Here is a 23,613-nt window from a genome sequence, read left to right as displayed (position 1 = left end):
ATTTCATAGATCTGTGTTTTAAAAGGTACCAACACGAATGTTGGGGTATATGTTTTTATTTACAACTAGCATGTATCCCGTGCATTTGCACGAGAAATAATATAAAAAATCGTGAATAAAATATTACGGTAAAAATTTTATGGTCGGGTCAACCCAAAATACGACCCAAGTATCCATTACTCTCACATATATCCAAATTAACCAGCATCATTATATATATATATATATATATATATATATATATATAGATTAGTTAGTTAAAAAGTTGAACTTATATTTTTAAAATATCACGCGTTTATCAAATTTTGGGTTGAATTTAAAATATAAAGTGTTATTATCCTAGTTAGTTAAAATGTTGTACTTGTTTTGTTAGGTTGCAAGTTCGAACCATACCTTTAGCATTTTTAATTTTATTTTTAACCGTTTAAAGTTTATGGGCGGGTCAACCCACAATCCGACCAAAGTATCCATTTACTCACACATATATCCAAATTAACCACAGCTCTCGACCCGACTTTAAAAATTAAGCATCATTATATATATATATATTAGTTAGTTAAAAAGATGAATTTATATTGTTAAAATATCATGCGTTTATCAAATTTTGGGTTGAATTTAAAATATAAAGTGATATTAGCCTAGTTGGTTAAAAGATTCTACTCGTTTTGTTAGGTTGCAAGTTCGAACGATACCTATAGCATTTCTAATTTTATTTTTAACCGTTTTAAGTTTATAGGTGAGTCAACCCACAATCCGACCCAAGTATCCATTTACTCTCACATATATTCAAATTTACCACAGCTCTCGACCCGGCAATCTGGACACTTTAAAAATTAAGCATCATTATATATATATATATATAGATTAGTTAGTTAAAAAATTGAACTTATATTGTTAAAATGTCACGCGTTTATCAAATTTTAGATTGAATTTAAAATATAAAGTGTTATTAGCCTAGTTGGTTAAAAGGTTGTATTTGTTCTGTTAGGTTGCAAGTTTGAACCATATTTATAGCATTTTTAATATAATTTCTAAATTTTAAAAACATAATTATTTATAATTTCATCATTCATCTCATTAATATATATATATATATATAATTTATAAATATTATTGGGATATTTCGGTATATATCGATTAACCAAAATTTTAAAAATTACATATTTTAGCTTATCAATAATTTCAATATCGGTACCATACCTTACATTTTTTCAATATACCGAAAAAATTGATATTTTAATATTCTACCGTATGTGTAAGCACAAAAAATCTACATACCCAATTTATAAAATTAAAATAATTATTTTGATTTATTTTCAAGTAAATAAAATCAAAATAATTAACCCTAATATCAAAATCCTAATTAAAATAATTAATTAGATTAATTATTGTGATAATTAAACCTAATTAATTAAAGACAATGGTCAAACAAAAAAATAAAAATATTTGGGATAAATGTTTTACTCATTTTATTTATTTATTTAGAAAAATTAAGGGATACAAATAATTAATTTAGGATGAAATGAGGTAACTATTTAATCCCCAAAAATTATTTATTTAACCCAAAATTATATAAAAAATTAAAAAATTTTGGCAAAAATTTTGTCTTATTTATTTTTCATATTTTGTGTATTTTAAAAGATCTAAATTAAAACTATAAGGTATAAGACAAATCAATTTCAAATAAATCTTTAAGGTTTTAAAAATAAAATAAAATTTGTAATTTTGTGTGTCCAAAATTATTATTGTTCAAAGATGGAATTTCATTGGACGGATTGACTCCATTCAAAATCTGGAATGATCACCCTACTATGATGATCATTTCCCCTGTAATCCTAGACATAATAATTGTCTATTCTGGCAAGTTGATCCAATAACTATCAAAATGTCATTAATGGATTTTGGCTGATTCAATCCACTTGGATGGATCAACCGACTTCGGGAGGATATAAACCTCCCTCAACAATTTTTAAGCCAAGAGAATTCATCTCTAACTTTTAATCAAAAGATTTTGAAAATCTGCCATTGAAGCTTAAAGCTTCTGATTTTCGAAATTTCTATATAAGGCTTTAAAGCTTGGATAAAGACATCCCAAAAGTTTCCCTAAGGTCTAAGGACTTGGTAAGCTTCCAATAACTCTTTTTAATTCATATTTCTAGTTTGAATTTAAAATTTTTATATTTCAGTTTTTATAAGCTTGTATGATATCTGGTTGTTGATATTTTTTTATTGGAAATTGATTTTAGGATATTTATGAGTTTTCTTTGAAAGACATATATTTTGTATAATCGTTAATTTAATTATATATATTTAAAATTGATGTTAGGTATGTTTAATAATGTAGAATTTGAGAATTTATCATATTAAAACACTATTTTTTTTCCATCTTTTCATTATTATACTCTAACTTTCGATTAAATGTTTACTTTAGTTTTCTTTTTCAACCTTACATTAATTGTTAGTTTTTTTTTTCAACCTTACATTAATTGTTCGATAAAATATTTAATCTTGAAAATTATGCATACGTATACAATAAATAAAATATCAATCTGCTACAAATTGAAAAGAAAGAAATTGATATCTTCATTATGGAAGAAGATAGATTGTCAAACTTGTAAAGATTCTCTAACTATACCTACCATATCTACAATCCAAAATCAATCCCTCAATACATTTTTAGAAAAAATAATTATTTGATTAATTTAATAGTGATGATATTTGCAAGTTTGCAACGAAATTTTACAATGAAGATTTTACGGATCAAGACATTATTGTTTTGAAATATGAATTGGTACATTATATTGATGTGATACAAAAATTTGAAAATTTCTACACTTGTTGAGTTATGTCAACCAATTGACCGAGGGTGAACGATCAAAAATTTATGTTACGTTGACTAGATTGATTCATCGTGTGTTTAACATTACTTGTTTCTACCACTAGAATAATTTATCGAACATTTTCAACAATGAATGAGGTGAAGACGAAACTTCGCAATAAAATAGAGGATGATTTTTGTCGAATGTTTGACACTCTATATTGAACGAGGTGTAGATATTTATATATGAGTTTTATGTTGTAAAAATTTTGTAGAGCTCAACTTATTTAAAATTATATATATATATATATATATATATTTATTATATTGAATTCTAGCCTACTACAACTTTAAATCATGAATCCCTCCTTGAGTATAATCAAATTATTTTAGAAATAAACGTTTTTATTGAAAATAATGAATCAAACCGAAAACACCTTCATATGCGAAAACCTTCAACCTCATAAAAACTAGTTGTCATCGAGTTCTTATTATTTGAAATATAATTGATAAACTTACAGAAATAATAACTAATGTTCCATTAACACTGAAACATAACTTTTATTATAAGATGCATCCTCATATACTTCACTAGCAAGGCTTGTTGATACTTGGATTGTTGCCATAGCTGCAATGTTTTAAAAAAGATATAAAGAAATTTAATATATACAAAATGAATTTAATATATATATATATATATATAGTTAAGCTTTAATTTGCATACTTGTATGTCACTTTCGACAATGAACCACCCCTTGGAACAGGCCCACAGAGGTGGTTACTTGACACATCCCTATCAAAAAATTAAATAAAGTGTAAGTTCTTTAACCATAAATAAATTTAAGCAAATGAAGTATAGAAATAAATATATTTTTTCTTTTAATACTTACACAACTTTTAGGGTCGGAATGTTTCCAAGCTCACCAGGAATAGATCCCCTCAGTTGGTTATTGTTGAGACGACTTATAAAAACAATGAGTATAGAGATCAATATAATTATTCAAGTTACCAAAACATATAATTTATACATAATAATTTTAATTACAAAAACTTCAAATTATCAACCAAATACATACAAGAAGATAAGAGAACGCAATTTTCCAAGAGAGGGAGGAATCCTCCCTGAAAATCGGTTGTTGTATAGATCCAAGCTCTTGAGGTTTACCAAATTTCCAAGCTCTTGAGGGATCGGGCCATCGAAATTGTTGCCAAAAAGCTCCCTATAGAACAATATTGAAATATATTATATTATATCACATTAAATTTAATTATTCTCAAATATATTTTAAAATATTACTATAATCTCATATAATATATAAACTTTGTAATGAAAAATAAAAGAGATTCACTTACAAATACATTAGACGATCAAGAGTTCCTAGTTGAGGAGACAAATTACCCGATAAGCCATATCTCATTAGATCACTGTAAGATTAAAAAAAAAAGTGTTAAAGAATATACTAATTCAAGGCTTGTAAAAATATGTGAACTTATTTTAAAATATGCATTATACAGGCGAATGACTCGTTTGTTGTTGTCGCAAGTAACGTGGAACCAGGTGCAAGGGTCGATGAGAGTTGAATCCCAACTATCCAATGCATGTTGTGGATCCAAAACACCCTGACGAAATGCCAAGAGTGCATTTAGATCACTAGAAATAGTACCAGCTTCCACCGCCACCATACCAAAAAAGAGCATAAGAAATCCAATTGTGACGTAAAAATCCATAGATAGTATTTGTGTATGTAGAAGTGAAAAAAGAATATGTATATATAGCTTCATTTTCCCTTTGACTAATATGTTTGATTCTTTTCAACTTTTCCTTTTTAGGTAGAGAAGATTTATATATTTTGTAAACTACTATTCTATTATATACATTACATTATCTTTTTAAAATCTTCAAAATAAAAGTCAAAATAATTTTTACATTAATTTAAAAGTGTTATTGAATTAGATAAAAAAAAGATTTAATGAAAAAGTGAATATAAAAATTAACTTTTTATAAAATTTTAACTATACTACAATTTTGGTTTAGAAAAAAAAGTCAAAATATGTAAAGAAAAATGTACATATACAATCAGACTGGTCTAAATTACATTTATTTTTCCTCATATATAAAACTATTGTAAGATATGATCTTTATTTTTTTTTATAATTTTTCCAACCATTAGTAGAGATTCACAAAATTTAATATATTTATTTTGATTACAAAAATGATAAAAAAAAAGTAGATAATAATTTTAATTTATTTAAAAATGAATTTATTCTTTATTAAAAAAAAGTTAGCCTCATCTCTATCCTTATGATCTCTTTATTATGTAATATACATATAACACTTTTACTAAAAGATTTGATTAATTCAACTTTAAGAAATATTGAGATAAACTTTAATATATATTAATAAGAAAGGGTGATTAAACAATAGTAAATATTGAAAATTCATCCTAAAACTTCATATATAAAATAATAAAGCTAGCCAAATGTAATCGTTGTATTTTTCTGTATTTCTCCTTTTTTTTATTATTTCAACTAAATTATTAAACTAGGTGATTATTAATCTAGGTGGGTTCATTATTTAAACACAATTCAACAATTTCTCCTTTTTTGATTATTTAAACAAAATTATTAAAACCATGTGAGTTCATAATTTAAATACAATTCAACAATTTCTCCCTTTTTAATTATTTAAACTAAATTATCAAAACCAAGTGAGTTCATAATTTAAATACAATTCAACACCTCGGCAAACCACCCACCAATCTTAGTCGACCTGAATTGATGACACACCTCTTATATCACATTAAACTCAACCATTAACTCTCCAATGAACACTCATCTTGTGAATCACACTTTTCATATGCTTCTTTATCCCTCGGCAAACCACCCACTGATCCTAATCTTGTGATTCACTTTTTTTTATATGCCTCTATCCCTCGACAAACCACTCACCAATCTTAGTCAACCTCTTATCTAATTTTAAACCACAATCCGACATTTTCATCTCGTGACCTCATAATTTCAAATGCTTGTCAAACCAACCATTAATTCCAAGATCAACTCACCCGACCTCCATCTTGTGAACTCACACTTTCAAATGTTCGCCAAACCAACCACTAAATCTGACTTCACACTCAACAAATCACTCACCACTCGACCTCCATCTCGTGACCTCACACTTTTAAATGCTCATCATACCAACCATTAATTCTGACCTCACACTCGATAAACCACCCACCACTCGACATTCATCTTGTGAACTCACACTTTCAAATGCTCGTCAAACTAACAACTAATTCCGACCTCACATTATCATATTCCTATCATTTGTTTAAAAGTTTGCATCACCATATATTAAAGTCAAGAATATATTTTTGAAAATATAAATTTGCATGCTTTGGAATTTGAACCATTATCTTAAGCATGAAATGTGAACACTTAAACCGCTAGATCACTTATGATTGTTAAAATAATTTTATTATTTTGTGTATTTAATATTTATTACCAATTAGTTAATTTTTATATTAACATAATATATATATATATATGATGAGAGAAAAAATGTATGATAAATTATAAAATATATTTATATAAAATTAATGATGAAAAATAATATAATATGTAAGATAACAAATAAATCTAAAATTATGAAGGTAGGTGCACTTTCAAATCTCCGTCACACCAACCACTAATTCCAACCTTATACTCGACAAACTACCACCACTCGACCTCCATCTCGTGACCTCATACTTTCGAATACTTGTTAAACCAACCACTAATTCCGACCACACTCGACAAATCATCCACCGCCCGACCTCCATCTCTTGACCTCACACTTTAAAATGCTCGTCAAACTAATCATTAATTCCAACCTCACACTCGACAAAAAACCACCCACCACCCAAATTTTATCTCGTGACCTCACACTTTCAAATGCTCGCCAACCTAACCACTAATTTTTACCTCACACTCGACAAACCACCCACCACTTGACCTCTATCTCGTGACCTCACACTTTCAAATGCTCGTAAAACTCATCACTAATTCTGACTTCACACTCGACAAACCACCCACTACCCGACCTCCATCTCGTGACCTCACACTTTCAAATTCTCGTCAAACCAACCATTAATTTCAACCTCATAATCGACAAACCACCCATGTTAGGATCGGGATCGCCCTTGGAGGACCGGGGTCCGGCTTCTTAAGGGTGAACGTTTACACAACAACACACACAATATTGGTAATAGTACGGTTAGAGACTAAAACTTCTTTTTAACACTACACAAGCTGTCACAAACCTCTTGAACCGGGTTCAAGTGTGGAAATGGTTTGTTTCAACTTGAAGCAACACACACAGTTCGGTTTGGAGGTTATTTAGGAGATATCGGTTTAAGTAGAGAACCGGTTTGATTTAAGAATATATTAGTTATCTCGGTTTAGATGTTTCGGTTATGTTTGAATGAGTAAGCCGGAATATGAAAATAAAGAACACGAGACAAGATTTGATGGATGTTCGGAGTATAATCTCCTACGTCACCCCTTCTTCTCAAACAGTGAGAAGGATATTCACTACGGAATATTACACAATCACAACACACAATCCGAACGAGTAACAGCTCGTTAGTTACACCACTCACAATGATGTAATACAATACTTTTACTCAATTGGTAAAATACACACACAATACACAAACACTTTCAAGAGTTTCAATCGCTGTTCGAGGTGGTACGTAAGATCTTTTGTTGTTACTTCTCTCTTGTATATGATTTTTCGTAGAGATCTCACGCGTATATATCTTCGGCACCATTGGCTTCTATTTATAGAGAAAATATGACAACGGTCATAATTTTCTCTCTCCTCTTGATTGGTCATTTGAAGTCACGCCAATCCTGTTCAGAGGTTGCGTGTACGCTTTGTCATTTTGGACACTTGGCAGTCATGCACTTAGGCCGGCTTGCATTTTTGACACGTGGCATACATGCACCAAGTTAGTCGCCTGAATCAGATGTTGCTTGTTGAGTTAGATAACCAGTTTCATCATTGTTTTCGTTGCATGCTTCTGATCCGGATCTTATCTTCTTTTGTATTTTCGAGAAATCTTTATATCGTCATATTACGTCATTTTCTCAGATTCGCCACTTTTCATATTTTTCCGTTGAACTTTTATGATCTTCAATAAGAGTGTGTCAGCTGGATGAATCAACTTTTACTAGTCGATCCGGTTGAGGAGTTCAGCCGGTTTCATAAACTATGACCAGATCATTTAGTTATGTACTTCAGTCGGTATGATGCGGCTTGATCTGTACCTGCACAAGAAGATTAAGTTTGATTAAGTTTTTTGGCCGTTTAAAATTAATCTACTTAATTTTTCTAACAACCCACCACCCGACATCCATCTCGTGACCTCACACTTTTAAATACTCGTTAAACCAACCACTAATTCTGACCTCACACTTTCAGATGCCTATCATTTGTTTAAAAGTTGTGCCACCATATATTATAGTCAATACTACATTTGCATATTTTAGGATTCAAACCCTGGTCTTAAGAATGAAATGTGAACATTTAAACCGTTAGACCAATTATGATTGTTAAAATAATTTTATTATTTTGTGTATGTATATATTTTGTATTTAATATTTATTACCAATTAGTTAATTTTTATATTAACATAAAATTATTTATACTTATAAAGAAAATGTTATATATATATATATATATATATATATATATATATATATATATATATATATATATATATGAGGAGAGAAAAAATGTATGATGAAAGATAAAATTTATTTGTATAAAATTAATAATGAAAAATAATATAATATATATATAAAGTGACAAATAAATATAAAAATTTTAAGGTAGATGCATTTAAAAAAAAACATGTATATATATATAAATATAAAAATTATGAAGGTAGGTGCATTTATAAAAAAATTGTTTATATCTTGAATTAATATTATTATAAATAATTTTTAGATAATATATGATAAGGAAATATATATATATGTGGTAATGAAAAACAAAATTTAATTAAGAAGTAGAGTAGGAGAGAGGAGAGATAAAATGTATGTGATGACAAGGATTAATGTGGTATTTGTTGAATTTAAGCATTATTAAATATATATATATATAGAGAGAGAGAGACTTTTTATCTCTCTTATTATCATATTCTCTACCTTCTAGTAGCGTTTGTTATATAGTATTAGTGTTAGGATCGGTTACAACAACAAAAGGGGGGGTTGAATGTTGTTGTGTTAATCTAGACTTTCAATTCGGTTTTAATCTTGTTAGGAACTTAAAACATTTTCTATTCTTCACAAATTGTTACAAACTCTTGAACGGTTTCAAGTGCAGAAGTGCTTGCTAGATTTGAAATTATGAATGCAATACGTTAAAATATGAAAAGTAAATAATGCGAGAGTTTTATGGATGTTCGGAGATAAAACCCCTATGTCACCCTTCTTTTATTTCCAGAAGAATTCCACTAGAAGACTTTGGTTTATATAGAGTCTATACAAACCCAGCCAGAAATTCAGGACTTAACAACTGCCCGTTCTGAACTCCTAGCACTCACTCTGTTGAATAGGCAACTTTCTGTTCAACTTACAACAATTAATATACTCTCAACTTACAACTTGGTGGTAGTTGTAATAAGTTGACTGGAAAGTTTGCTTATAGCGAATGATGTTGTCCACTATGCTGATGAGCTATACAGATAAGTAGAGCTCTTCTTCAAACGACTACTGAAGTAAGGCTGTTGCCAGTACTTCTTTAGACTAATATTGAAGCAAGGCATCTGTTCGCGCTTCTTCAGACTACTGCTAAAGCAAGGCGTCTGATCGCATTTCTTCAGACTGCTGTTAAAGCAAGGTATCTGATCACGCTTTTTTAGACTGCTGCTGAAGCAAGGCGTCTACTCGCTCCTTCAGGTCTGCTGCTGAAGCAAGGTTGTGCCTCGCTTCTTTAAATCTATTGTTGAAGTAAGGCTATTGCTTGCTTCTTCAACTCTACTGCTAAAGCAAGATTGTTGCTCGCTTCTTCAGTTCTGCTACTGAAGTAAGGTTGCTGCCAACGTTTCTTCAGCTCTGCTGAAGAAAGGCTGTTGCTCGCTTTGTCAGCTCTGTTGTTGAGACGTCTTCCCGCGCTTCTTTATAGCTCAGCTGTTGAGACGTCTGCCTAGACTTCTGTCCGCGCTTCTTCACAACTCAGTTGTTGAGACGTCTGCCCGCGTTTCTTCACAACTCAGCTGTTGAGACGTCTTTCCAGACATTTGCCTGCACTTTTTAGTTTTACTTGTGCATTAAACATTTATAGGACTAAGTTTTATTTAATCACATCATCAAAATTGCGTCTTAATTAATTATTCTAAGTTCAATTAAAATATTTCTCTTAATTAATTGATTTCTTTCTAATCTTAGTTCGCCCTTATTAACTTAATCTAACAATTTTCCCTTTATCTAACAATTTTTTCATTTTTGATGATGTTAAAACTAAGTCAAAAGAATAGGAATTTCAGAAATACATAAAACTAAGTTAGAATTATTCAAGCCTATTTTTTAGAATGATTTAATTCAAGCATATTTTTGACCAGGCCAGTTTAAAGGAAAATTAGATTTATATATATGAAAAGATAAATCTAATTATATCCTTAATTATACAATATTATATTCTAGACTTCTCTTTATAGGAGAAGGCTTCCCCAACCTCCCCTTCCTCCTCTACTAGGCTTCCCTTGCCTTTTCTTTCTCCCTACCGTTGTTTTCCCCCCTTTTAACAACATCAACGTCTTTGTTAAGATCATCAAAGACAGCTGCTCCACTCGGCTTAAGACGAGTTAAGTGATGTACAATATCATCAGACGACTGTTTTTTCAGCACGATTGAGAATATTTGTCTCAACACGTCTAACTTATCAGCTTATCAACAAATTCCCCCTAAAATATTAATTCAAATCTAGACGATCTAAATATTTCTAGACTAAGAAAACTTAGTCTCGGGGAGTGGCTTCATGGAAATATCTGTCACTTACTGATTTATTGACACGTCTTCAATCTGAACGTGTTGTTTTACCTGCATCTATAGACAATAACAGATCTGGTACCCATTTTTCTTTGGGTCAGTGGCTTATTAGTCCATTGGAAATCCATACTTTGATTATTTTTAAGAATTTCCCTTTGTGTGTGTAATGTATTTGCCATGCATTCTAATGATTCCTTAACTCTAAAAGATGGTTTTTGATTAAAACCTTTTGACTTTCTGTCAAAGTTTGTTTGCCAGACTAGATGGCTGCCTATTTCTTTGGCTTGAGCCAGCTATTAGTTCTCTTATCATATTTAATTTCATCTTTTAACGATAAGTCACCACATTTGTGATAAGTTTCATTGTTAGTTAAGTTACCCTTAACAAAGCTTATTGGTTTAAGCTCGTCTTGAACTGGGTTCAACTTTTTTAGATTCATCTGGACAGCTGTTATCAAATCATAGACCGAATTTGCATCCGACAGGTCTTTGCTGAATAATTAGCTTTTGGACAGGTTTTCAAAATTTAATTCAAGAACTAATCACATAGTTTAATTTTTCGTTTTTAATAGAAAGAGTTTTGATTGTTTTTTGAGCTTCTCATTCTCAGATTAGAGCTCATTTATTTCAGAAATTTTATGTTTTGAGATCTTGAGATGAAATGCTTGTACTGTCAGATTTGTTTTTCAAATTCATTTCATTAAAGGAATCTGACAGTTTTCTTATTTCATTAAATGTCATTGAGTGCAGTAATCAGATCATCTCTTGTGAACTCACAAATGTAAAGTCAAATATCTCATTGTCGTCTGCCATGAAGCATTTGATACTTTCCTCTTCATCTTCACTTGAGGAGCTTTCATCTGAGTTGTCAGTCCACTTGCTTTTGCTTTATTCATCAAGCATAGTCTTCTGCTCCTTTTTGTTTCTTCTTTCAGACGACTTCTTTTCGTCCCTCTTTGGCTTTCTGCAATCCGCCTTGAAGTGACATGGTTTGTCATAATTAAAACATTTCATGTTAGATTTTGATCCATCCTTATTATTATATTTATTAGGATTATATTGTTGCTAAAGAGAATATTGAAATATCTTACGGGCACACAAAATGTGGGACTATGGTATCTTAATGATTCTAGTTTCAATTTAACAAAATAATCTGATACAGATTATGTAGGATGTAAAGTAGATAGAAAAAGTACCAGCGGGACTTGCCAGTTCTTAGGTGGCCGGTTTGTATCCTAGTACAACAAGAAGCAAACGTCTGTTACAACTTTAACAGCAGAAGCAAAGTACCTTGCAACTGACAGCTGTTGTGCTCAACTTCTCTAGATTCAACAATAGCAAAGGGATTTTGATATTACAGTTGAGGAGTCCCCGATATTCTGTGACAACACAAGCGCCATTGCAATTACATATAATCATGTGTTGCACTCAAGGACAAAGCACATCGACATCCGACATTATTTTATCTTGGAAAATGTGATGCATAAACGTGTCAAAATGTGTTTAACGTGCCAAAAATATGATAAACATGTTTAATGTGTTAACAACGTGTCAAAAACATAAAAATTGTGTTAAACGTATCAAAAATGTGTTACACATGCCAAATAAGTGAAAATCTTGTTAAACGTGCCAAAACATGAAAAACGTGTTAAACGTGTCAAAACGTGTTAAATGTGTTAAAAATGTGTCAAACGTGTCAGAAACATAAAAAAACATGTGAAACGTATCAAAAATATGTTAAACGTGTTTAATGTGTTAATAACGTTTTAAACGTGTTAAAAACATGAAAACGTATCAAAAATGTGTTAAACGTGCCAAATATGAAAAAAACTTGTTCAACGTGAAAAACGTGTTCAACGTGTCAAAAATGTTGTAAATGTATTAAAAACGTGTTAAACGTACCAAAAACATGATAAACGCATTTAATGTGTTAAAAACGTGTTAAATGTGTCAGAAACATGAAAACGTGTTAAACGTGTTAAAAATGTGTTAAATGTGCTCAATATGTGAAAAACTTGTTAAACGTGTCAAAACATGCAAAATGCGTCAAAATGTGAAAACGTGTTAAACGTGTCAAATCGTGTTAAATGTGTTAAAAACGTGAAAATCGTGTTAAACGTGTCAAAAACATATTAAACGTGTCAAAACGTGTTAAATGTGTTAAAATTTTGAAAATCGTGTTAAACGTGTCAAAAACATGTTAAACGTGTCTAGTACATGAAAAATGTGTTAAATGTGTCAAAAACGTGTTAAACGTGCCAAAAACGCGTTAAACGTGCCAAAAACGCGTTAAACGTTCCAAAAACATGGTAATGTGTGAAAAATGTGTTAAACGTGTTTAATGTATAAAAAACGTGTTAAACATGTCAAAAACGTGGAAAAACGTGTTAATTTGGAATTACAATTCCGACCTAAAAAGATTGGAATTGAGAACTCTCAAATTACACTATAGTGAATTTCATTGGAATTCTAATTCCAATTCTTAATATTAAAGTGTCTAACAAACATAAGAATTAGAATTGGACCCTCCAATTTCAATTCCAATGCCAATTCCAGAGTTAACAAACACACCCTAACACTTTTTCTTTTAAATTCACTTATGAAGAACATTTTAAATAAAAATAATATAAAGAAGAAAAAACAAAACGTGTTAACATATTAATATACATGAAATATAAAAACTACTACAACTCTTTGCCTAATTGAGACTTGGCTACTAGTCAATGTTTATATTACTCTTTGGATATTGATAGAGTCATTTAAAGCAGCCTTGTCAGGTGAAGGCCTCTTACCTCCGCACGTAGTTTAGCCTATCTGAAAATTTGAGATGACAAAATACTATGAATGGAGTGTCAGAATCGATGCTCAAACTTTTATTCCAATGTTTTGGAGTTGATACTGTTATAGTTCTTGACATTGAAATTGAAAGCTAAAACAGTAACACAATTAAACAGTTATTAGTAAATAATGACTTTAAATGATTATCAGAATTATTGTAGCTTGGATGAAATAGTGAAATACCGTAATTATTGTTGGTTGGCTTGTATTTCTTGTTACTTTTATATTCCTAGAATTCTTCTCTAAGGTACTTTTTAGTCTCTTACCATAGTCTAATTTCTTCTTCGATTTAATTTCTTTGACTACCATAGAGGTGCCATCACAGAAAACAAATTTAACTAGTGTTTCACTTAGAATTTCTTGTTTTAACTTATCATACATGTTCTTACATTGGCTCAATATAATGTCTTTAACATCCCTATAAGTGTCATACCTTTCTTTAGGCTTCGTATTTAAATGCATAGACAAGGAACACAATTCTTTGTATCACCTATTTTGAAGTTCTTTTGGAAAAAATACTAATGTTCACCATTGAATCTGTAGCTGTAAAATATCCATTTTGTTGCTATTCAAGTCAACCTTCTTAATCTCAATTAAGTAGGATTCTTCAAGATGTTTCTTAATGTGAATATCTTCAGAACATGAGAATATAAATTCCACCAAAATCAAATTTCTAACTGATACACTCAATTTTATCACAACTCTTATCATTGTAAGTATATGACGGTATTTCTTTTTATGGGGAGTAATTTTATATTTTGTGTGCATCAACATTTTTAAAATATTTTACACCACAGTCGTGAGACATGAACCATTGTCGTTCAAAACACTTGAATGCCTTAGGAGTGTAAATATTACTTGCATCCTTTAATAGCTAAATTGGGTAGGACAAAAATGACACACTAGTAGTCGATTTAAAATCCGCTTTTAACTCCTCATATCTACGATCATCATTGAGTCTTTTGAATTGTTTGAAAAATTCTAAGAACATGTGTTTATAGGAGACATACATCTTTAAAACACTATTCATGCTCTCACTTCTTTGGGTTGTAGTCATATTTGAAGAAAATATATATCGTCCATATGTTAAAGCCCACTTCTTCCTAACACAAAACATACGTCTCAACCAATCATTGTCTCCAAATGCATACTTTGTCAACATTTGATTACAGGCTTCAAGATAATCTTCTTCGTCATCAAAATCATATATACATGAAGACAAATATTTAGAAAACTCTCTAAATTCATTAAAGACTCCTGTTAAATGTATGACTGCAATTTGATAAATGTTCCAAATACATAGCCGATGATTAGTTTCAAGCCATTTTTATGTTGAGGCCTTTTCCATAGCTGCATCTTGATCGGTAAGAATAGTTGTCGGTTCTTTGGCCAACATAACTATCGTAAATGTCTCAAACAACCATTCAAAACTCAATGTAGTTTCATCATATAATAAAGCGACACCAAAAATAATAGATTGCTTGTGAAAAACCTACAAACAACGCAATTTGATGAACCTTCACTATTTTTCTTATAATATGTGTCAAAACCGTAATCACTAAGATTTTAGTTACCCAATTTATAAATTTTAAAAAGTTAGTTTGAATAGTTAAAATTAAGGCCAAAACATGATTAAATAATTAATTGGATTAATTATTGTAATAATTAAATCTCAATTAATTAAGATAATAACCAAGAAAAAATAAATAAAATAATTTGAGATAAATATTTTATTCATTTTATCTCGAATAAATCAAAATGAATTAAAATAAATAATTTAGGATAAATATTATATCCATTTTATTTCAAATAAATTATTTAATAAACCTAAAATTATACACACAAATAAATTGGCAAAATAAATGTCATATTTATTAAAAATATTTTGTATATTTTGTGGGTTAAAAATGGAGCAAGAAGTGATTGAAAAATATCAATTTCAAGCAAGCTCCAAGGCTGGAAAAGGGCTGGAATCTATTGTACCTGAAATGCAAAGAGATAATGCATTATACCTCGCAGCCATCGGATGAGCCCTAGATTATCATCCAACTCCCAACATTCAGCCACATTGCATGTTACAACGAAAGCGAAATATTCCGCATAGTAGGGGATTAACAGATAGATTCCCCCATGACAAAAAGATTAAAAAATATCAATTTCAAGCAAGCTTCATGACTTAAAAAGTGCAGGAATCTGCTGCAGCCGAAATCCGAAGAGATCAATGTAGTAGACCTCACAATCATCGGATGAGCACTAGATTATCATCCAACGCCCAATATTCATCCATATAGCCCGCTACAAAGAATGCAAGATGCTTCAACGTAGTAGAGGACAACAGACGAACACCTCTAATGACGTCAACCTTGACGCACGCAGATCACCCATCGCCAATGGGATGATAACGTAATGCCCAATGTCCGCTTTTTTATCCAAAAGGACATTATTTCTCATGGTTTGACTTCTTCCTCGCGATGATGAACAAGATAAAAACAACTTCCGTCTTTGATTTTTCAAACATGGAACTTTGTCGTTTCTCCACCATTTGACTTTCTTCAAAAGATGAAATGATCACCTTACTTTGGTGATCATTTCCCCTAAACCTTGAGTCAATATCATTGCATATACGGGCAATTGGTCGAAGATCAAAGAACATTGATGGTCTTTTGACTAAATCAAAGCCACTTGATCAATCAACCGACCTTGGGATGATATAAATAGCCTCCTCTAAGTAAACCCAAGGCAAGTGATCCACCCTCAAACCCTCAATCAATCTCGAACAAAAATCTGCCATTGAAGATGTTCAAGCTTTTTATAAAATTTTGAAAATTTTGTGTAAAGATGTAGAACTCTAATCTAGGAATTTAAGAAGTTTCTAAAAGAGTTAAGGAGTGTTCTCCAACTCACATTAAACTTTCAATCATACTGTATTTTGATTTAGAAGTTTCAATTGAATTTTTTAAATTTCAATTCGATTAATTTCATTTCTGCTTAATTATCTAATTTCTTGATTGAAAAACGATCATGGATCATTTGTAATCTTTTTGTCAAAACAAAATCGAATCAATCAACCTAAATCAGAAATATTTAATTTTGATTTTAAATTTTTTGAAAATTATGTTTGTGTTCTGGAATTATTACTCAAGAACAGAATCTCAGAAACATTCCTAACATGTTTCTGAGAATGTTAGGAACATATTTAAGTCAATTTCAAGTCATCCCAATCATTTGATCAAAAACTATATTTTTTTATAAAAAATAAAAATTCCAGTTCTTGATTTGGTTAACCAAATAGTCATTGTTTATGTTTTGGTTAATTCAACCATATAAAGCAAAAAAGAAGTTATTGACAATCTCCTTACACTTCACCAAATCTTAAAACTTAAAAACACATTTTATATTAAAATTGTTTGAGTTAAATGGAACATCATCCCGATCGAATGATGCATCAGGATGATGTTATAAATGATCTTTTGGACTAGGTGAATCTCCCAATTCCATTGGATCAACGGATCAAGGCCCTAATAAAAAATATCAAACCTTTGATGTTCTTAGTGAACAACCGAGACTCTAACCTGAGTTCGATTTCTAACCAAGGAAACATAACCTAGGTTTAGCCTAGGGTTAGCCTATGATAGAGGAAAAGTTGAACCCTCCCCTACATCCGACCAAGGAAATTTAGCCTAGGTTTAGGCCCGAGTTAGCCAAGGACTGAGTGTTCCTTGCGCCTTGACTGAGGAATTTTGTACTTGACGAATGGCTCCCGCACCCGACCAAGAGCCTCCCCCACCTGACCAAGAGCCTCCCGCACCTCGATTAAGAGTCTTCCACCTTCAACCAAGATCTTTCGGCACCCGACTGAGAGCCTTCCGCACCTCGACTAAAGGATCTCGACCCAGGTCCAAGGGTTTTGGCCCATGACCGAGGGAAACAATAGACCTATTTAGTTGAAATTTTAAAAGTTATTTTATTTTCATTTTGAAATCCATAATAATTTTCTAAAAATCTTTAAAAAAATACAAAATATTTTTAGAATGTCTTCATAAAAATATATTTTGATAAGGGAATGTTTGAGATTTATTTTTAGCTCCTAATGTTTTCAACTGGTATTTTGCATGTACTTTCCTCATCAATCGTCGACATCAATCTTAGGTACTAGAATTTAAATATTTTTCAACAATATTAAATGCAAGAAAAACATGTGAATGTCAAAGACCCGAAAAATAATTGGTTAAATAAAACATAAATAAAATAGAGATTGTTTTTTAATTTGTATGGAGGATATAGTGCGGAAGCCTTTCCCGAGTATCATCAAACACCGAATCTAAAAGAGACTCTAGTCAAATATACATTTGTAAACGTATAATTTTATTGATTTTAAATTAAAAATCAATTGTCGACTCTTTTCTCAAATAAATAATCTTTTAAATTAATTATTTTTAATTAATTTAAAATACATATTTCTTAATCAAATTATAAGTTTGTTATTTTAAATCTAAAATATTATTTGGATTTGATCAAAATTAATTATTGTTATAATTAATTTCAAAATATTGTCGAGACATATTTTTTATAAATCTTTTAAAATAATGTTTTATTAAAAAAATATTTTTCACACACAAATCAAGGTTGGAATTTCTCGAACCTTGAGCTTTTCCGAGACAATGGTTTTCCGGGTGTTAAAAAACAAACAACATTTCCAAAGTATCCATAATTAGATTGCATCTTAACATTAGACCAAAAAATATTGGTTATTAAATTGTTAGTATCAAGTTGAATATCTTAATTCAAAATTAAATCATCTAATTGCATTTTTTGCAAATATTCTAACACACACCCTATATCACCAATCATACAATCTCTTGTTCTTTTGGATTGCAAGTAGTTTTTGTAATCTTCAAGAATAAAATATAAATTGTCCCTACCACCTACTATTTTTCCATAAGAGAATGTGATGCATTTGGAGGGATTCCCACATCTGATTCTATTTCAATTTGTAAACTTTCAAATGCAAATATATTCATATGACATATATAAAGGTGAGGTTTATTTTTTGGAAAATAAAAGTGGGACAACGGATTAAGAATGTAGTCCGCAAACACACTTAACCATTTAACAAAACGCAGAACTTGTCGTCTGACGGGCTCAAACCTAGGACCTTAGGGTGGGAATATCCACATCTTGTTGTTGCTAAGCTAGAAGTGGGTATTATAAAGGTGAGATTTCATTGGATTTGCAAGAGGATGTTTATGTTCATTAACAAAGTCCATTACTTTAAACATTTTATTTCTCCCCGCTTTATCCTCATGACTAAATTTTGATTAAGGACAACTACATTTGACATAAACATCTTTTCCGTCTTTAACCCTTTGATCTTTTACACTACAAAAAATACTATATCTAGTATTGAACTTGATTTATCTTTGTGTTTTGATCAACGCCTTATCCTAAATATAATTTTTTAGCGTGTGTTAAATATAATTCATAGAAATCTTCTTCTTTCTCAAATTCCCTACCCATACGTGGTATAAATTACTCTGAAATACATAGGGGGTAGTATTCAGTAAATTCTGACAGTTTTTATCAAAGTTTATTTGACGACGACAACTCGTATATTCACTCTCAATTCTAGATAATGAAAATAACATTTTTTTAGTGACACTCCCAATTAGAGTTGTTGTACAATAGATATCGGGTAAAACGTGCTTTACATTATAGTTGATGTACAACAACTATCATGTAAAGCACGCTTCACATTAGATCTGTTGTACAACAGTTATCGTGTAAAGTTTGCTTTACAAGAGAGAATTGTACAACTGTTATCGTGTAAAGTACGCTTTACATTAAAGTTGTTTTACAATATTGTCGTGTAAAATGCGCTTCACATTAGAGTTGTTGTACAACAAATATCTTGTAAGGAGAGCAATACATTATAACTGATGTAATATGAATGATGATATACCCGATTAATTAAATAAGTTACCTCTCATTATTATCGTTGACGTCGTTGTTTGTTTCCTGAATATTAATAAAACAGAACCATAATAGTTCTCCAAACAAGACATAACATTTCAATTGAACAAAACATAATATTGTCAGTCCTCAAAAGCATCAGCATACCATTTTCGCGAATAATGAAACTTGTTTCTGATAGAGATTCGTAAAATTTCGATGATTTATTGAACTCTTTTTGGCAAAAAAATCATGAATAGTTTAGAGTGGAAATCATAAATCGTAATAAAATGGTGAAATTAGAAGAGATGAATATTGTTGATGTGAAACCATTATGGAAGATGAAGTGATATAGCGAAAAAAAAATTAATTTGGATTACTACCCGAACTTAGAATGACGGAATGAGGAATGAAAATTTTTTGAAATTTTTTATTATTAAACCCAACTCAAATTTTCTAATATAATATTATGCTTCATTTTGATTGGTTGGAATTAAAAGCAAAAAGACCGCATCATTTAATTTTTTTTATTCAATTAGTTTTATAACTAATTTTTTTAAATTTTAATTGTGAAAGTAAATTTCATTATTTAATTTAATTATTATAATGTAGTATAATTGAATGATTGACCTTTATTCTCACTTGGAGTTGTCTGTTGTCAATGTTTTTTTCCATAATTCCTTATTATAGGAAGGGACAAAACAATAATTATTATTCTTTTCTAAACGACTGTTTTGTACTATTCATGTGAAAGGAATAGAGGATGATAGAACATTGAGAGAAGATAATCATATCCCTTTATTATAACTTTATTAATTTTTCTTTTAATTTTATAAGATTTAATATACACAATTATTTCTTTAAAATTAAATATATATATATATATATATATATATATATATTTCCAATATGAACCAAAATGTATACTTTATTTAGTATGAGTTACATAACCTAACAAAATGTTCATACAAATTATTATTTAATTTGTTATGGATATATATATTAAATAATAATAACAAATACGACTATTTAAAATGTTTAATTTAAAAGTAAGAATATATTAAAAATTATTTTTAAATGCATTTGTATATCATCAAATTACAATAGTAACCGAGCATAACAAAAAAAACATATTTATAAATAATTTATTGATTTCTCAACAAATCCAAAATCAGCTTTAACTTCAAATTCACATACGCGTTTTTTTAGAAAAAAAAAGTTATTATCTTAATCTTACAACAAAAGCCTTGTTAAAACATTACTCATTTAAATATTTGAGAAAATAATTGTCAAAGATTAAAAACCTTTATAATTTTTGAATGAAATATTAAATCAGCACAATCTTAAACAAATTAAATATTACTGATTTTCAAATATACTTAATCTTACCAAAGTAAACGCGTAAAAATTGTAATGAAAAGAACAAACTGATTATCAAGAAAAAATTATAACTTTTAAAAAATTATAAATTAAATTAGAATATAAAAAATAATAAAATAAAAAAAGATCAAGAAACAAAATAGAACGCACTCTAACTTTGAGGAAAGGTTTTTTATATTTAGAAAATTAACATAATTAACATAATTCTCAACCTCAACTCAAAAGAAATTATATTTGTTAATTTAAATTTCCTTTAGTTTACTTTATATATTTTACATATTTTTATTTTAATATGAAATTACATAAATAAATAACAAACACATAATCTTCTCTATACAGTAAAACTTCGATTAATTAATAAGTTTTTATAGTCTCAATTCGTGAAAATTAAGATAAATTAATAATTCGTCAAATTTATAAGATAATATATTTTATTAATGCATATAAGTCCCATATAATATATAAATTAATAATTTCATATTACATCAAAATTATACATATTTATTCTAAGATGTACTTTTATGATAAAATTGTAATATAATTTGTTTCCTTTTAAAATTGATGTCTCATTGTAGTTTATCTATTGTATTTTATCTTGAATCCTTCTTAATGCATAGTGGAGTTAGGTACATAAATGAGTTTATTTAATTATTATTTATATTCAGAAATTTAGTTTAAATTCATGAATGAATTAGGTTTAATAATATTCATGAATTTATTTAATTTATTTAAATTCATGCATTTATAATTTATTTAAATTCATGCATTTTTAATTTAATTACATTCAAGAATTTATTTAATTTATTAAAATTCATTAATATCTCTATAAGTTAATAATTTATCAATTAATTAATAAATTATTAATTTATCAATTATTAATAATTTTTCCCAGTTCTAAGGTTATTAATTTATCGAGGTTTTACTGTACTTTAATAAATAAAATCTTATAACTAGATTTATTTTTTAATTTTTTCAAAATAAATATAAATATTTGAATTAATCGATTAACAGAACTTATATTCGAATCAACAAATCCATACAAATGTATTGATTATTAATAATTTTAATTTGGTATTATCGATTTATTTTCGATACAAGTTTATTGAGAATACATAACCAAATCCAACCACGGTCACTTTCATATGTGAAACTTTCAACCCTCCTAGAAATTAGTTTTCATGGAGTTCTCATTATTTGAAATTCAACATAATTGATAAAATTACAAAAATGACTAATGTTCCATTAACAATGAAACATAACTTTTATTATAAGCTGCATCCTCATATGCTTCATTAGCAAGGCTTGTTGATACTTGTATTGTTGTCATAGCTGCAATGTTTCAAGAAAGAGATAAAGAAATTAAATGTCACATAAAATGAATTTAATATATATAGTCACTTAAGTTTTAATTTGCATACTTGTATGAATGTATTTTCGACAATGAACCACCCATAGGAACCGGCCCACAGAGATTGTTGCTCGACACATCCCTATAAAATTTTTTAAATAAAGTGTAAATATTTTAACTGCCAATAAATTTAAGCAAATCAAGTATCGAATAATTATCTTGGCGTAATACTTACACAGCTACTAGTGTCGGAATGTCACCAAGCTCGCCAGGAATAGATCCCGTTAGTTGGTTATTGTTGAGACGACTTAAAAAACATTACGAGTGGAGGGATTAATATAATTTTTCAAGTAACCGATATATAAAAAAAACAAATCTGAAAGTTATAAACATACAAAAAGTAAAGAAGATTTAATTTTCCGAGGGACGAAGGAATCCTTCCTGAAAATTGGTTGTTGTATAAATCCAAGCTCCTTAGGTTCACCAAATTGCCAAGCTCTTGAGGGATATTACCATTGAAATTGTTGCCATAAAGCTCCCTATAGAATTATTGAAATACATTATGTTAATATATTAAACTTAATTATTCTCAATTATATTATAAAATATTACTCTAATCACATATAATAGAATATAACATTTATATAGAAGACACACTTACAAGTATACTAGACTATCAATATTTCCTAGTTGAGGAGACACGTTACCGGATAAACCTTGCCTCATTAGATCTCTGTAAGAAAGAAGTGATAAGAATATAACTTATTAAAGATTTAAAACTATGTAGATCGATTGATTTTAAAATATGCATTATACATGCGAATGACTCGTTTATTGTTGTCGCAAGTAATATGGAACCATGTACAAGGGTCGACAAGATTTGCGTCCCAACTATCCAATGCATGTTGTGGATCTGAAACACCTTGACGAAATGCCATAAGTGCATCTAGATCGCCAGAAATGGTACCAGCTTCCACCGCCGCGACCGTGACAAAGAGCAAAAGTAATCCAAATGTGACCCAAAGATCCATAATTTTTTTTTATGGACAAGAATGAAAGAAAACAATATATAGGGCTTTTTTTTTTCTTTGTTCCTGTATTTTCCTTTAGTAAGAAAGAAGATTTATATATTTATAAAATAACATTTTGTTAATTTACATCTATATTTATTTTTAAAAAAATTAAAATTAAAATATGTTTATTTGCATTAATATAAAATATGGGTAAAGTTTTAAATTTGTAGATCCAAT

The 23,613-nt window shown here is 29.3% G+C and overlaps 2 protein-coding genes across 2 annotated transcripts; both read right to left on the bottom strand.

Moving 5' to 3' along the window:
• Positions 1-3,409: 3,409 nt before the first annotated feature.
• On the bottom strand, positions 3,410-4,546 carry LOC124915944 (leucine-rich repeat protein 1-like). Its single transcript, XM_047456684.1, has 6 exons — positions 4,332-4,546; positions 4,172-4,243; positions 3,895-4,038; positions 3,709-3,780; positions 3,543-3,611; positions 3,410-3,446 (listed from the first exon to the last, which is right to left on the bottom strand). Exons 1-6 carry the CDS (start codon positions 4,544-4,546, stop codon positions 3,410-3,412), a joined length of 609 nt encoding a protein of 202 aa, XP_047312640.1.
• Positions 4,547-22,307: 17,761 nt separating this feature from the next.
• LOC124915943 (leucine-rich repeat protein 1-like) lies at positions 22,308-23,394 on the bottom strand. Its single transcript, XM_047456683.1, has 6 exons — positions 23,180-23,394; positions 23,025-23,096; positions 22,759-22,902; positions 22,599-22,670; positions 22,434-22,505; positions 22,308-22,344 (listed from the first exon to the last, which is right to left on the bottom strand). The coding sequence occupies exons 1-6, from the start codon at positions 23,392-23,394 to the stop codon at positions 22,308-22,310; spliced, it is 612 nt and encodes a 203-aa protein (XP_047312639.1).
• Positions 23,395-23,613: the final 219 nt, after the last annotated feature.

The sequence above is a fragment of the Impatiens glandulifera genome, chromosome 9 (assembly GCF_907164915.1).
Source record: "Impatiens glandulifera chromosome 9, dImpGla2.1, whole genome shotgun sequence".
NCBI classification, from domain to species: Eukaryota; Viridiplantae; Streptophyta; class Magnoliopsida; order Ericales; family Balsaminaceae; genus Impatiens; species Impatiens glandulifera.
The sequence above is the reverse complement of the archived record's forward strand: the minus strand, read 5'-3'. Positions and strand labels throughout refer to the sequence as shown.

What these genes read in the sequence shown, in the direction of transcription:
- LOC124915944 (XM_047456684.1), bottom strand. Translation starts at nt 4,546, where the DNA reads ATGGATTTTTACGTCACAATTGGATTTCTTATGCTCTTTTTTGGTATG. An exon ending in CTTGATCGTCTAATGTATTT is followed by an intron (nt 4,039 to 4,171) that starts GTAAGTGAATCT and finishes ATTGTTCTATAG; the next exon opens with GGAGCTTTTTGGCAACAATT. An exon ending in TTGTCGAAAGTGACATACAA is followed by an intron (nt 3,447 to 3,542) that starts GTATGCAAATTA and finishes AAAACATTGCAG; the next exon opens with CTATGGCAACAATCCAAGTA.
- LOC124915943 (XM_047456683.1), bottom strand. Translation starts at nt 23,394, where the DNA reads ATGGATCTTTGGGTCACATTTGGATTACTTTTGCTCTTTGTCACGGTC. An exon ending in ATTCCGACACTAGTAGCTGT is followed by an intron (nt 22,506 to 22,598) that starts GTAAGTATTACG and finishes AAAATTTTATAG; the next exon opens with GGATGTGTCGAGCAACAATC. An exon ending in TCGAAAATACATTCATACAA is followed by an intron (nt 22,345 to 22,433) that starts GTATGCAAATTA and finishes GAAACATTGCAG; the next exon opens with CTATGACAACAATACAAGTA.